General features: G+C 36.8%; 1 protein-coding gene across 1 annotated transcript; it reads right to left on the minus strand.

Moving 5' to 3' along the window:
- Positions 1-8739: 8739 nt before the first annotated feature.
- On the minus strand, positions 8740-11379 carry LOC108994602 (AT-hook motif nuclear-localized protein 28-like). Its single transcript, XM_018969879.2, has one exon. The coding sequence runs from the start codon at positions 11206-11208 to the stop codon at positions 10312-10314; it is 897 nt and encodes a 298-aa protein (XP_018825424.1). The 5' UTR covers positions 11209-11379; the 3' UTR covers positions 8740-10311.
- Between the last annotated feature and the right edge of the window lie 3222 nt (positions 11380-14601).

Here is a 14601-nt window from a genome sequence, read left to right on the forward strand (position 1 = left end):
CAGAGAAACCAAGCACAAACCAATGTCCCGTCATCGGCGGCAAGCCTCTCTGGTGCTCCCCCCTGAGCTAATATCAGGTGAAGAGATAGCAAGGCCATCTGACATGGGCCAGGCAGCTGCAGGTCATGTTCTCACAGGGCATGGTGCCACGGGTGCAAGTGCCACCGTCGGTACTGAAAGCTCCGTGGATCGTCACAAAGCTAAGCAAGAGGAATCCGTCACTCATTGCCCAGCGACGGTAAAGAAGCCTCCGGCGGCCGGAAAACCTGCCAGCTAGGCTAAATATCATAGTCGAATCCATGAATCTGCATTTTGAGTACTCCTAGTACGTCCTTGTTGAATGTTGAGTACGGTTTCCTTTTGTGGTAGTACTGCTATTTCTTTGCTTTTGTTTAAGGTGGCTAACTAGCTCTTTGTTTCATTTCTAGAAATCTCTCTCTCTCCCCCCAAAAATAAATGGAGAAGATGGGAGAAAGGGTAAGATTGTGGAGAGTAAATCTGTCTTGGGTTATGCTAAATATTAAGCAGAGTTAATTTCCAAACTTGAATAATGGCCTACTTTTGCCAACCTTTTTTTTTCTTCCTCCAGGATTAATCTTTAATTTCTCTGTCACTTTTCCTTATCTCTGAAAGTTCAGAAGGATTTGTTCGATCTCAAAGATCAGTTTCTAAAATCTGGAAAGATGAAATAAGGTGGAGTAGTTAAGACATTTGAACCATTCCGAATTGTCATGAAATCATAATTTATCTTAATTTCTGGGTTTTTATGATTACAGATTAATAATTAGGAACTCGGCCCCTTAAAGTTGGAGTCTTTTGAAAGATCATCTGATATTTGAAAATCATCAAGTGTAGTAGGGTTTATTATAGTCATATATATATATATATACACACACACAGATGAAACAAAATTACTAAGCGTTAGAGAAGTAATTTCCTTATCTTAAATGAGATAGTTTGATGAATTAAAATTAAAAAAATTAATTGATGAAGCAGATAAAATTAAGATGAATATGGAAGATCATGTATATATAATATATAATAATGCATGAACATATATAATCCGAGTCACACCCAATTCATTATAAAAGGATTGATCGTTCTAATAAAGGCATGGTGTGTTACATATATAGATAGAATGGCCCCTCCAAGAAATTTGTGTGGTGACTTATAAGGTAGCAACTATAATGTGAGAATCCTTATATTTTACATAAATTATGCTGACAATTTTAATGCAATCAGTGAACATGACGCAAACACGACAAGCTAATATTTTATATATATATATATATATATATATATATAATCAACATGACATGATGAGGTTAATAGTAATTTTATAATCATTTAGTATATATAATATGGTGGGTCAAATTGGGTCAACTGGATTATAATTAAATCGTTCATCAAATTAGTTAATGCAGTCGAAGAAGTAATTAATTGGGTTATGTTTATTAGTAGTACTTTTCCATTTGGATATTAATTATATATGGAACTTAATTTTTCATGAATTTAGCTGTGAATGTCATGTGTAATTGATATAATTTAAAGTTAAAAATATGTTAACTAGGTTAGATAATTTTATTTATTTTTTTAATTTCGTTGTGAATATATATAATAAAACATGTAAAGTGGATGAATCCGCGGGTTGTGAATCGGTCACCCCAACACAATTTGTTTAGTAATATGCAAGTGGGTTGTGTTGTCCATTTATTTAAACAAATCATATTAAATCCTGTTTGGATAGTAAAATGAGATGAGATAGTTTTAGATAAATTGAATAAAATATACTTAAAATATTTTAATATAATTATTATTTTAAGATTAAAAAAAAATCAATTATTTATTATATTTTATGCAAGAATTTAAAAAAGTTGTAATGAAGAGATAAAATGAGATGAGATGAGTTGAAATTACTTCTCAATCTAAACGGAGCCTTAGACTAGTATATATATAAGCTCGCCTGCCCATTCCACCTAGCTTGTAGGCTCATGGCCGGTAGATATCCGGCGACCTATACTCCAGGCCAAATTGACGGGTGATAATAAAAATTTTAATTGGGCAAACAATTAAGGATATTGGGATGCATGGTTTATATCATGCATATATAGGCGTGTGTATTCCGGACCTTTCTCTTCTCATTTTTTTTCTTCCTCTAGCTAGCTAGTATATACTCCTCCTCTACTCCTTGGTCGTCTTCTTCTTTGATGTGCATCGCACAGACCCACGGCCGTGATTGTGGGTCTCTTTAGGCTAGCTAAAGACTCGTGACCGTGACCAGCCATGACCATAGCCATAGGTCTCTTGGCCAATTTGTTGGATGCTAAACTTTTGTGTTTTGATGTTGATTTTGTGTTGACCTGTAGACGAAATAGGACTGAAATATCCGTCCACCTAATCAATAGGGACTGGTGGAGGGAGACAGGCAGGGGCGAAGATCAACCATGCATATATATATATATATATATATATATATTTATATATATATATATTTATATATAATAGTCATATACCCTTATTAATGATATGGATATATGAAAGAATTTGCTATTCACTAATCCTTGTTCTAGTACTAAGGCAAGATTTTAGTTGTAGAAACAAATATATATAATTTGTAGCAGTACCACTATATATATATATATACATATTTATATATAGATGGGTTACCGGCAGGTGGTTAATAATTTGTAATATTTCGACATCCCCCATGCAGTTAAATTAAGTACTACTCTTGTTATGAAAAGGAGAAAGACATGACCAAGATGGTTCCATTAGATCAACCTTTGCATCAAGCACCGGTCCTTAGGGAGGATTAATTTTGACATCTCAACACGTGACTTGTGAGAAGAAGAACCAAATTAATGCCATATATATACTAGTAATAATGAATGAATCATCAGGATTTATGACATTTATCTTACAGCTTAAACTTACTCTATAACTTTTGAAGAAAGATAATTAAACACAACATCATGTGAACCCCTCTATTATATTGTTAAGAAAAAATCTTGGGAGCAGCCATTGTTTGGCTGCATCTATTGCACACATGACGTGGCTTAAGTGAAATGACAAAAAACTCTATAACAAAACCACGTTCTGCACATTCACTATCTCATATTTTACTAAATCCACGTTTGATTTCTCCTCCATCCCCAGCTCACGTTCCCGTTTGCTCTGCCCCCCACCCCTGCACGTTTGATTTCCTCCTCCCCCATCCCCTCCCCATTTGATTGCACCCCTCCTCCCCATTTCCCACTAAGTCGCTGCCCCCTTCCTCACGCATCTCGCCAGGCAGTGGCAGAAAAGGTCCATTCAGGACGAAAACTCCACCATTCGCGGTGGACTCGAAGGGAGACACGAAGTCCGAGTTGACCTGCGAGGGGATCCCGTAAACATTGTCGTTGTAGCAGTAGTGGTGGCTGGCGGTGAGGTCATCTGATGGAGCGGTTGGTGACGGGCTGGGGCGTGGCTGCCCGGATCTTGGCATGAGTGGCGAGTTGGTGCTCCAGGAGGTAGCAGATCATCAAAGAGTGGGACTGCGCATTGATGCGAGTTGGAGCAGGTTGGATCGGCGAGTGACTCGAGTTGGAGGGCAACTCGGAGAAGCAGTGGCTTTGCGAGGACAAAGAGAAGGATGAAGGGGAAGAAGATTAGCAGAAAAGGATGATTTTGGGGAGGGAGAAAGTATGGTCGTCTTTGGAAACCTCAATGATACGTGGAGAAAAAAATAGCAGCCACGTAAGGTGTGCATTATGTGTACTGCTATAGTGGTTGCTCTGTAGCAAAACTCTTTTGTTAAATACTGCTCACGGATGGTAAATACAATGTGGTCCACATGATTAGAGTGTAACCGGGTCCGATTTTAGAGAAATTTTGGAACCAAACTAATATATACCAGTTTTGAAAATTTAAAAATCGATATGGATTGATTCATCAACGAAAGCTAAACTTTCGATTTTTTTGATTTTAATCCAGTCCAATCCAGTTTTCCGGTTTACTAGTTACACATGTAATATTATATAAGTTTAATTTTATAATTTTTTACTACTAAACTTAATTGTGAAAATTTAGCATTATTATTAATAATTACTAATTCGTTAATGTTCAATTATACTAATATAGTATAAGTAGTATCAAACTTATTAGTGAGATTAATAACTTGAATAACAAGATTGAAATAGTATACTTAGTGTCTAATTACACTAGTATATTGAATAATAAAAATTAGAATTTCATGTTATATTAATTAGAAATTTAGCATATAATATATATAATAATATAAAAATGATATATAATATAAAACATATATATATATATATAATCGGTTCAGTTTAAACCAATTTCCAAAATATGAAAACCAGTACCACACCGGATCAGTTTGACCGATTTTTCAAATATTTTTTTACACCCTTAGTCCACATGTTATGTCTATTTATTTCCAAATTTTAGAAATGAAGTGTTTGCCGTTTGGGTAGTAAGTTGTTGGAAATCTCAATCCATTATGAATTAGGAGTATTAGTCATTTTGAAATTTGAATGCTTGTAAGATGCCTACAAAATCCCAAATTATGGATTAGAAAAATGCATGCAAAAGCGCTCAAAAGTATGGATATAAATTTAAATCGGAAAACTGGTTTGGACCGGACCGGTTGGTCTGGTTTTGAACTGGTCTGGTCCGGAACTGGTTCCTATATTATAAAAACCGGTAAGATCCGGTCCGGTTTCGATTCCGTAGTTTCCAAGACCGGACCAGACCGAACCCAATTGGTTGGAAAAAATGTATATATAAAATTAATTTTTATATTATACAAAATATTTATATATATATAATTTTAATATATAATATATAATTATATATCATATATCAAATAATTTCATATTATAATTTATAAATTATAACATAAAATGTTAATCTTAAATATGAACATTTGTAATTTGTTTGATCATATCTTATTAATATAATTATATATAAGATAATGTTATTATAATTTATAAAATAAAATTTTAATCTTAAAAATGAAAATTTAATTGATCATTTGCTTTAAACATAATACATATATTAAATTATTAATAACATTTTATCATAAAAAGCAATACTTTATTATATGTTTTTTACATTTAAAAAAAAATTGAAAAATCGGACCGGATGAGATTGGAGATCGGTAAAACCGAAGGTACCGATTTAGGAGGATAACCGAAGTGTAATCAGTTATAAAAAATGTAAAATTAGTACATACCAGTTCGATTCTAAATTTTATCTAAAACCGGATCGGTTACACCCCTACTCAAAAGGATGTGATACTTGTATAAATTTGTTGGCCGGTAGCTAGGTATTTGTGGAGTAACTAACCTTTCAGATTAGTGATAAGTGTGTGACAATATTTTAATAAGACCCTATTTTTAAATATATCTTAGTTACATGTTCGAAAAAGAAAATTTCGTTCACATCTACGTTAATCTTACAAAACTTGAAGATTATAAAAACGTACGCAAAAGCAAGATTAAGGACTTCTTAATTTGAACATTTAGTGAGGAGTAAGATGAGATAAAATTCTGTAAATAATAGTAAAATAATTTGAGTTTAGATGTTTATTAGATTTTGGGAAAGCAGAGATAAAAAGTTAAATAAAATATTATAAAATTAAAATATTGTTATCATATCATTTTTGTTTTGGAATTTGAAAAATTAATATTTTATGTTTCGTTTGTAATTTTGGAAAAGTTATAATGATTAGATGAAAACTTAAAATTTTGAAATTAAATAGTGTTTGTGTTTGAATAATGTTTGGGAATGAAATCTTGAGATGAAATGAAATGGTTTCTGTTCCCAAACAATTAAGCCCTAAGAATATTTCAGAATAGTAGTGAAATAATTTGAGTTAAGATGTTGAATTGGGTTTTGGAAAATGAGTGAGAAAAAGTTGAATAAAAATATTCTAAAGTTGAAAAATTGGTTGAATATAATTTTTATTTTGAAATTTGAAACATTTGTAATTTTTTTTGTATTTTATTTGGAAATTTGATAAAGTTATATTGTGTTTTGTATTTGGATAATGATTAGATGAAAAATTTAAAAATTTGGAATTGAAAATTTTTTTGTGTTTAAATGATATTTGAGAAGAAAAAATCTAAAAATTTATAACAATAGTTGTGAATATTATTACACAAACAAGGTCTAATAAATTGGTCGATCTGGCTAGCTACCACGTCACGCGATGCAATAATTCAAACATAATTTGTTGATGTTACAAAACTTTGTCTTCGATCGTTGGGGGAAAACTCTGTATACAGGTGTTTTGGTGCACCCCTGCGCATGAAACGTGACCTAGCAAAAACTTAAACGCTGTGTTTTGTGGTATGGGATTGGCAAACTTCAAACGCCTTCCTCCTTGGTTTTTTTTACCCTTAGCATCCCTCCATTTCCCTCCCCCATAATGTTGTTTCCTGCCTATTTCCTTTGGTGGAGTGATTCTGTAGCATTGGGATTTACTTGTCTAATCTGCAATGAAGACTCACCAATACCTACATTACATTTCTTTTCTTCCATCTCAGAAATTTTATAAACTTCCTTACTCGAGTCAATATTTTCTTTTTCCTCTACTCCTTCAAAAAATATAATATTCTTTTGTTGTTCATTTGAAGCAGAGGAATCAACTTTTGTCTTCTTGATAGTTAACCTAACTCTATGTGGTTCATTTTTTCTTCTGTTTTTTGCTTCTTGGACCTCTTTTTCAAGTCTTGAGACATGTTTCACTAGGAACTTATCTAGGCTTGGAACTTCTGAAACTTATCTAGGCAGCCGAGATCTGACGTGCGCGGTAGAGGAGAGAGTAGCCGAAAGCCAGCCCAAAAGAGAGAGACGTTGGTGGCGGTGAAGAGTAGCTGAAGTGTAGGCGGAGGAAGGAGAGGGATAGAGAGTCGTCGACTCGAGACTATCAAGTATGAAAATAGGGGAGACGTTTCTTAATTCTTATAGAGAGTCAGTCTATTGATTCCCTCTTATTTTTCGTTGTCGTGTTTTTTATCAATTGTTTTTTAATAAAACAGGCGCTTCGGTAGTGTGCACAATTCGTGCATGAAGTTGACTTAGCGTAGTGGAATTGATCGTTGAGTTCTTAGCAAAGCTTTTATCTTAGCTTCTTGTCACCTACGACTTGTATATATCAAAACTTTGAATATCGTTTCAGTTAAAATATTGGAATAAAATATTTCGATACTAGTATTGTTTATGATGCCATTTTAGGATCGTCACGGTATTCAAAAGCTTGGTATATATAGTTCTATTTTCAAATATATATACTTATGGGTCAATTTATTTGAAAGAGCTGATTTAGGTAGAGCTTTTTTGGACACAAAAAAAGATAAATCTCAACTTAGTCTAAATATTGAATGCAATGAATTATGGCCTTCTAGCTAGCACTTAGGATTGTATGTTTTTTCAACTTCAAACCTAATCGATAGGGAAAACTGATCATTGGAATTGTACCAATTGAACAAATGAGCAAAAATTTGAATTTGTTTAGAAATTGATACCGTAATTCTAATGATTATGCTTGTGATGCATTTGGTAATTTAACCATTTGTGTATCTTTTTTTTTTTCACTCTTTGGTAGAGCATTGAATATCATAACTCCATGCTAATTGTTTATAACCCTATCAAAGATATAGAAGCAATCTGTTAGCCTTAAAAGTCATTCACCCTCAAGACTGATAGGAGTGCTACCAGAGCGGGGGGTGCCCCCTTCCCGCACCTGGCCCCTACATGCGCGGGGGGTGGGGTTTGCCCCCTCGGATTCGGCCCCGCACCTTAGAGGCGGAGCCACCTGTCCACGTGCCAAGGGGCTGATTTGGACCCTGGTCCGTCCGTCCCCTGTCATCTACCGCCCACCCACAGGGTAGAACAACCAAAAAAGCCAGAAAATCCAAGAAAATACAAAACAATTGACAAACAACAAAAAATCTACAAATTCATCCCTCAAATCCACACATCTATCATCCAACAAATCTAAGAAATTATAAAGTACAAACAAACGACACATAGCAAGACCACAACGTGGTCGTGGGTCTAAGAAAAGGAACTAGGCCCTTTGTGGCCATGGTTCCATGGCCGTGCTTCAAGAACGAGATGTCAAGAAGAAAAATTAAAAACTGAAAATAGGAAAAAGGAGGAGGAGGAGAGAAAAAAATGAACTTCGAAGGGGGAGAAAGTGAGAAACTGAGAAAGAAGAGAGGAGAGAAGGGAAGCGGCGGAGAGAGAGAGAGAGATAGAGAGAGGAGAAATTTAGGATTAGGATTTTTTCTTTTATACTTATGACGTACTTAAGAATCTGTTTATTTTATATGTATGTATAGATATATATTTATATATATTATTGGGTCGGGGTGAGGTATAATATAAGAGGGCTTAGGCCCAACCTTCTCCTCGCATGGTGTGGGCGAGGTTGCTTGCGCCGACCAGGTTGGATTGAGAGAGTGGTGGACAGCGACTGCAGGAGGCGGTGTCCTGCAGCCCAGCCCTAGAGACTGAACCGGATAACGAGGAATATTGTACGTTAGAGTTTAGCATGGTCGAAATAACTAAGATATGGAGGAAAGACACAGAGAGAGACAATAGATCTTCTTGGGCTCTTGGACCATGAATGAGACCCAAAGAAGATAGGAAACTGAAAAAAAGTTTCCAACTCTCGCAAAATAAAGAAAAATTATATTCGAAACCAATAAAGCTGGTGGTATTATCCAAAGATAAAACGATGACAGTGACCAGTCTTGGCATAGGATAATGTTATCGAGCCGAGCTAGGCTCCTTGGTTGGCCGGGCCAGTTCAAACTCTGTACGTACGTTGCTGAATCAACAGTATAGTAGCAAGACAAACTACTTTCAGTTCCCAACACATTTATTGCTTTTTTCCCACTCTTGTTTTTGCAAAAAACTGCACCAGAAAGAAGATGCAAGGAAAAGCTCGTCTTTGACCTACTGGAATCATATGGGGGTAATAGCTAGCAACAAGGGTAACAGCAAGTCAATGCAGCTTTTTCTTGGCAAGTCAATGCATGCAGCTTTCATTTGTTTCTCGATCTCTTCTCTTGCAAAGCCCGTGAAAATGAAGAGGCCAGTGAGAGGCGGACGCGTGAGCAGTACCACCCATGCTCTTCTGCACTTCTCAGACCTCTATCGACATGGACTATATACCCCGTCAGTCTTTCCCTTCCCGGTCACCTCATCTGTTCATGGCCAGGTTTTCAGTTTTCAACACAGCATCTTTCATCATACTTCCCCTCCAACAAAAGCAACTCTCTGTCTCTGTCTGTCTGTCTGTCTCTCTCTCTCTTCTCTCTCACGCAGATACGCTGAAAGAGGACAAAATGCCAATACATTATAGAACGGAGGTAGGTGCAAGCATTTATCAGGTGATTTTCACGCTTCTGACAGTATTTATTATAGTGATATGTTCCGAGTGTTGTCACTGTAATTTGGACAAGCCTTGGTAAAAACATGACTTCCCAAACCATATACACCATGTGCTTCAGTACTTATTTAGACACATCTTCAATTGTAGAATAAAGCTAATGGAATTATAGCCTTTTTTGAGTCAAAATCATCTTTTTAGATGTTGAAATTTCTTTAGAAAAATGGACTATGAATATTAAAAATTAATGCACACAGCGAGGGTACACATATTGTTGTGTCTTCTATCAAGCTTTATTAATTATTCTAGCCAGGGATCAGATGGTACGAGCTGTGCGGGCGCTCTTAATTCCCGAGGGTGAGAAACCCCATCATGCTATTTCAGAAGAACGCTGGCATAATTTGGCATATAGTGGCATGCAGCACAAACCAACATTAATTAGAAGTACTTCAGCAATATCCAAGCCTTGGAAAAGATGATAAGCACTTCAAACTTTATGAACAAGCTGAATGTAACCATGAAAGCCAGCCACGTACACGAACATATTACTTTGGAACAACAATGAATTAAACCAGGAAATTTAAAAACATCAACATCGATCTAGATAATAAAATAAGACCAAGGCAAATTAACAATGCAGATCATGATATCCGTTGGATTTGTACGTAGTGACTGAGCAATTACTGGGACGGAGAATAAACTCCTCCATAAAGCTACCAATTAGAGAAAACTAATGAGTTCTCCTTTTAAACCACAAATTATCCTCAAATCAAAGTAGTCGCCCATGCAGTTTCGAGATTAAATCTGAGAGTAAAGTACGGAGGGTATGTTTAAAGCTGAATGTAATGATACGTATTCATTCTTCAAATTCTACTTCATTAGGCGGGGGAATAGGTGGGAGGACCCTAGAGCATAACATCAGGAGCAATCTGCCTGAGCGGGGTTGGACTACCAACGCTGTAAATAGACACGGACATGGCGTTACTGCTAGTGCAAGATTCACTTCCATTTCCAGTACCAGCACCACTACAATCAATGTTAGCCTTAGCCTGATCATCTTCAGATTCATCAGCCTCCCCGGGAAGTCTTTGGTACGCCGGACTTGTATAAGTTGCGACTACCACCACCACTAGACTCGCCGCTATAACCTCCCCCCCAACAATTCCTCCAAACACTTGCCCTTGCGCCCCTGCAAGACATATCCCAAAAGAAGAACAAGAAGCAAAAGAAACAGCGCCAGAAAGACAAGATGAAGAAGAAAGTTGTTTAGTAGAGCAAGTTGGTGTGGGATAACCCAAATATGATCCAGAGAGAGAGAGGAGGTTAAAGGGTCCATGCAGGGTAAGGCTCGGCGTGTGGGACACAGGGTGTCGGAGTGTGACGTTGGACACGGACCCGGACCCACTCAAGACACTGATACCCACGTGTTGTCTGTTCGCAAACTGCATGACCGTCTCGACCACATCGGAGCCGGCGGATATCTCGAGGATCACTGGCTTCATGGCGGCGGAGTCACAGCCTTTGGTGATCACAATGGGAGGCTTGGGCTTGTTCTTGGAACCAGGTGGTCTGCCTCTTGGTTTCTTGGATATCTCTGGGATTGATCCAAACTCAGTGCCACAAGCGGCAGTACTGGTACCTCTGGTTTTCTTGGGCTTGGACGATGATGATGAGCCATGTCCAGCTGCTGTAGCGGGGAGGATGGGCACAGTTCGAGGACTGTGCTCGGAGGACTCATCGTCAGACGTGTGGAACAGGTCTCTTCCTTGGGGGAGAGAGATACCACCACTATAGTCAGCCATTGCTGACACCGGAGAGAGAGCGAGAGAAAGAGAGAGTATAGAGCGAGGATGGTTTGAACTTTGAACACTGATTGTTTTGGGGGTCTTCTAGTCAGGCAGGATGTGAGATCCACAGAAGTGGGTCTGGAAGGGATGAGAGGAGACGGGAAAGGAAGAGTTTTGGCAGAGAGGACGAATTTTACGAGGAGTAATAAATACAACCTTTCAGAAGAGAAATGCTTAGGACGCTGTATACTGGCTGACGTGGTATGACCAAGTCACTAGTGTTTGACAGTCAATGCTGACATGGCATCGCTATATATTTATTTATTACTGTTGACTAGCTGATGTGTCTGCATAGTATCTTTGTAAAGATCATATCCCTAGCTTTTTTTTTTTTTTGGCCGGTTTTACGTTTTTGTTGTGTTTAAAATATTTTAAAAGATTTTTTACATTTTACAGTGAGTTTTAAGTTTTTTATTTTATTTTTAAACACGTGGCACACGTGTGGATAATCAAGGAACATGTGTTAAATAATGACAAATCATCTCTAAAAGTTGACTAACAAAAGTCTAAAGTAGAGAGATTAGTTTGATTTTTTTGCAAACCACAATAATGGGACCAATTTAACTTTAAAGCAAATCACATGCCCTATTTTTGTATTTTACTCTTTTATGAGATTAGCTTTTATAAGAAATAGAATGTAATCAATAGATAGGTGGACTATTTTTTTAAATCAGAATGCGCGAGATTTGGATATTTTAAAATTGTCTAGAATTTATTTTAGTTTAAGTCTCTAATTTAGATTGAAAATTTATCTCCTCTCATCTCATCATATAATTTTTTTTTAATTTTTACATAAAATATAATAAATAATTTAATTTTTTTAAATTTTAAAATAATAATAATATTAAAAAATAATATTCTAATAATATTTTATTCTATTATTCATAAATAATCTCAACTCATCTATAAATTTAAACGGATCTTAAAAGGAAACAATCACAATCACATAGATGGTTGGTAGAAGCACATGGCTTCGGTATTCATTTTCAATAAAAGTTTGAGTAGTTTTTTTCATTTCTCTGTGGCGTTTGATGCCTGGTTTAGCATCTTTGGGCCTCCAAAATGCTACCGAACGTTGATGTAACTATTCATGCGCATGCCTACAGCGCTGCATTTCTAGCCATACATTGCCCACAGCCAAAGGCGGGCTTCATCAGTACCTAAAATCTATATTCCCGGATGACGTGACTCAAGCTGCTTCTAAAATTGTGTTGCAAATGATGCTTTGCTGGGAAATTGAGAGAGTATGTTCACACACAACAGTTTGCTTCTTTTGCTTTATGAAATTGGGAGAGATATTTATTCATTGAGTCGTAATAGATATAAGTGTGCAAACTTCGTATAATATTACTAAAAAATTAATTTTTTCATGTGAATCATATATTTATCTACTTTTTTTCAAAAGAATTTGCATGCAATATCATCCTAGAGTGGAAAATAGATAATTAGACTTTATAACATTATAGCTGCTCAAGTAAATTTTTCGGACAGTAATAATATTTATACTCAATAAATACTATAGGGTATTAAGCTTTAGAATTCAGTCAAAAACTCTTAAGGGATGTGATCCATTCCGGTCACTCAGGCATAGATTTTTTCCATTAAATCTACACGGTATGAAGAAAAACCCGAAGCATGGTGAAAATGGGAAGTTGTGAGAAATTAATAAGCAGAGCTCATAGCAAAAACAAAAAAGAAAGTCCCCTATAAAGTAGACTAAGAACCGAAAAGAAGAAAAAGGCCAACCTAGTTGGAAAAAGTTGGAGACTTTTAAGGGGGATGTTTGGAGTTCAGTCACCTAATTTAGCTACGTACGTACCTAACCTTTCACAAAAAGGAAAATGAGGAACCCTATCACTATGACCAAATTAAAGCACCTCAGCAGATCATCTTCTGTTATATATATATATATATATTTTACACGGGAGTGTTTTGAAAGTCAGATTTTTTGTTTAGAGAATTGGGCCGGATGTCATTTGTGAAGGGGGAAAATATATTGGAATTGAGTTAAAGATAGGGCTTAGGATAATACCTAAATCTTGGGGTCTAGGCTAGGACACAAGGCCTAGATTAAGGCCCGGATGCATAAAATAGCCCGAGTCAAACGGCAGCACTTGGATTTGGACTCGGGTATAAGACTTTGGTTGAATCTTACTTACATTAGAAAACACATGCAATGCTTAAGAGGGAAGGAGTATAGAATTCAATGCCAGATGAGAAAACGTGCGGCATTCATACTCAGCATTAATGAGATGGAAAGGGCCCAAGACAGAATATACGTCGCATTCAATGCTGCCCAAAGGTCGAACAACAATCATTAACACTGAGCACTTCATAACTCGGTGAACTGACGGCAAAAGGATAGCTCGGCGAGTGGACAACATAAATATATAATCTCCTACTATTCAACGCTCCACTACCGTGGAGACCAGGTCGGCAAGTATAAATAAACACCACCAGCAGCACACATGTAGGTAATCTAACACAATCATCGTCAATATATTTCATCCTTAACCTTAGCACCATACTGACTTAAGCATTGGAGTATCAACAGACCTCAAGGTCCCCCTTTGTTGACCGTGCAGGTGATCTTTCAAGCCTTGACAGAGTGGAGTTGCACAGGCCCGCGAAACATGACATCAATAGTGGCGATATCTATGGAATCTCTGTTGTCCCATAACTAGCATGTCCTTCGTTAAGAACCTGCTCTCAGCGCTCACAATGTGAAGTATCACAATCTGAAGTAATGGAGGCGAGACTTAATGAACAAACCAAAGCAATACAAAAACTTATGGCGGATATGGAGACCCTTCATCAAGAAAATGCAACCTTGTGAAGGGCCAAAAAAGAACCAGAGGCGGATCAACAGAGTCATCACTCTGAAGCATGTCCTCATGCAACCACCGTAGATGAAGAACGTCGTAGAGTCAACATACAAATTTAGTTAGAAGTAGCTAAGCAAATGGGTCATCCCTCAACAGTAGATCAACTCATTACTAACGCTGAACTGTTGTACAGTGTTGGGATTATGGCGGTACCAATACCTTTGAAATTCAAAGTCCATCAGATAGAAGCATATGACGAGACAAAAGACCCGTTGGAATAGCTAGAGACTTTCAAGGCCGATGTGACCCTCCATGGCTTCCCCAACGAAGTAGCATGCATAGCTTTTCCCCTCACTCTGAAGGGGGCAGCACGAAAGTGGTTTGGTTCCTTACGACCCAGAACTGTGGACAACTTCAATAAGTTGGCACGTCTCTTCTTAACATAGTTCATGGCCAGTTGAATGAGGATAAGGCTAGTGTCTTACCTTCTGACTGTTAAACAAAGGGATGACGAGAGACTCAA

This window comes from Juglans regia, chromosome 14 (assembly GCF_001411555.2).
Source record: "Juglans regia cultivar Chandler chromosome 14, Walnut 2.0, whole genome shotgun sequence".
Classification (NCBI taxonomy): domain Eukaryota; kingdom Viridiplantae; phylum Streptophyta; class Magnoliopsida; order Fagales; family Juglandaceae; genus Juglans; species Juglans regia.

Excerpts from the sequence above, each read along its gene's own strand:
- LOC108994602 (XM_018969879.2), bottom strand. The coding sequence starts at position 11,208 with ATGGCTGACTATAGTGGTGGTATCTCTCTCCCCCAAGGAAGAGACCTG.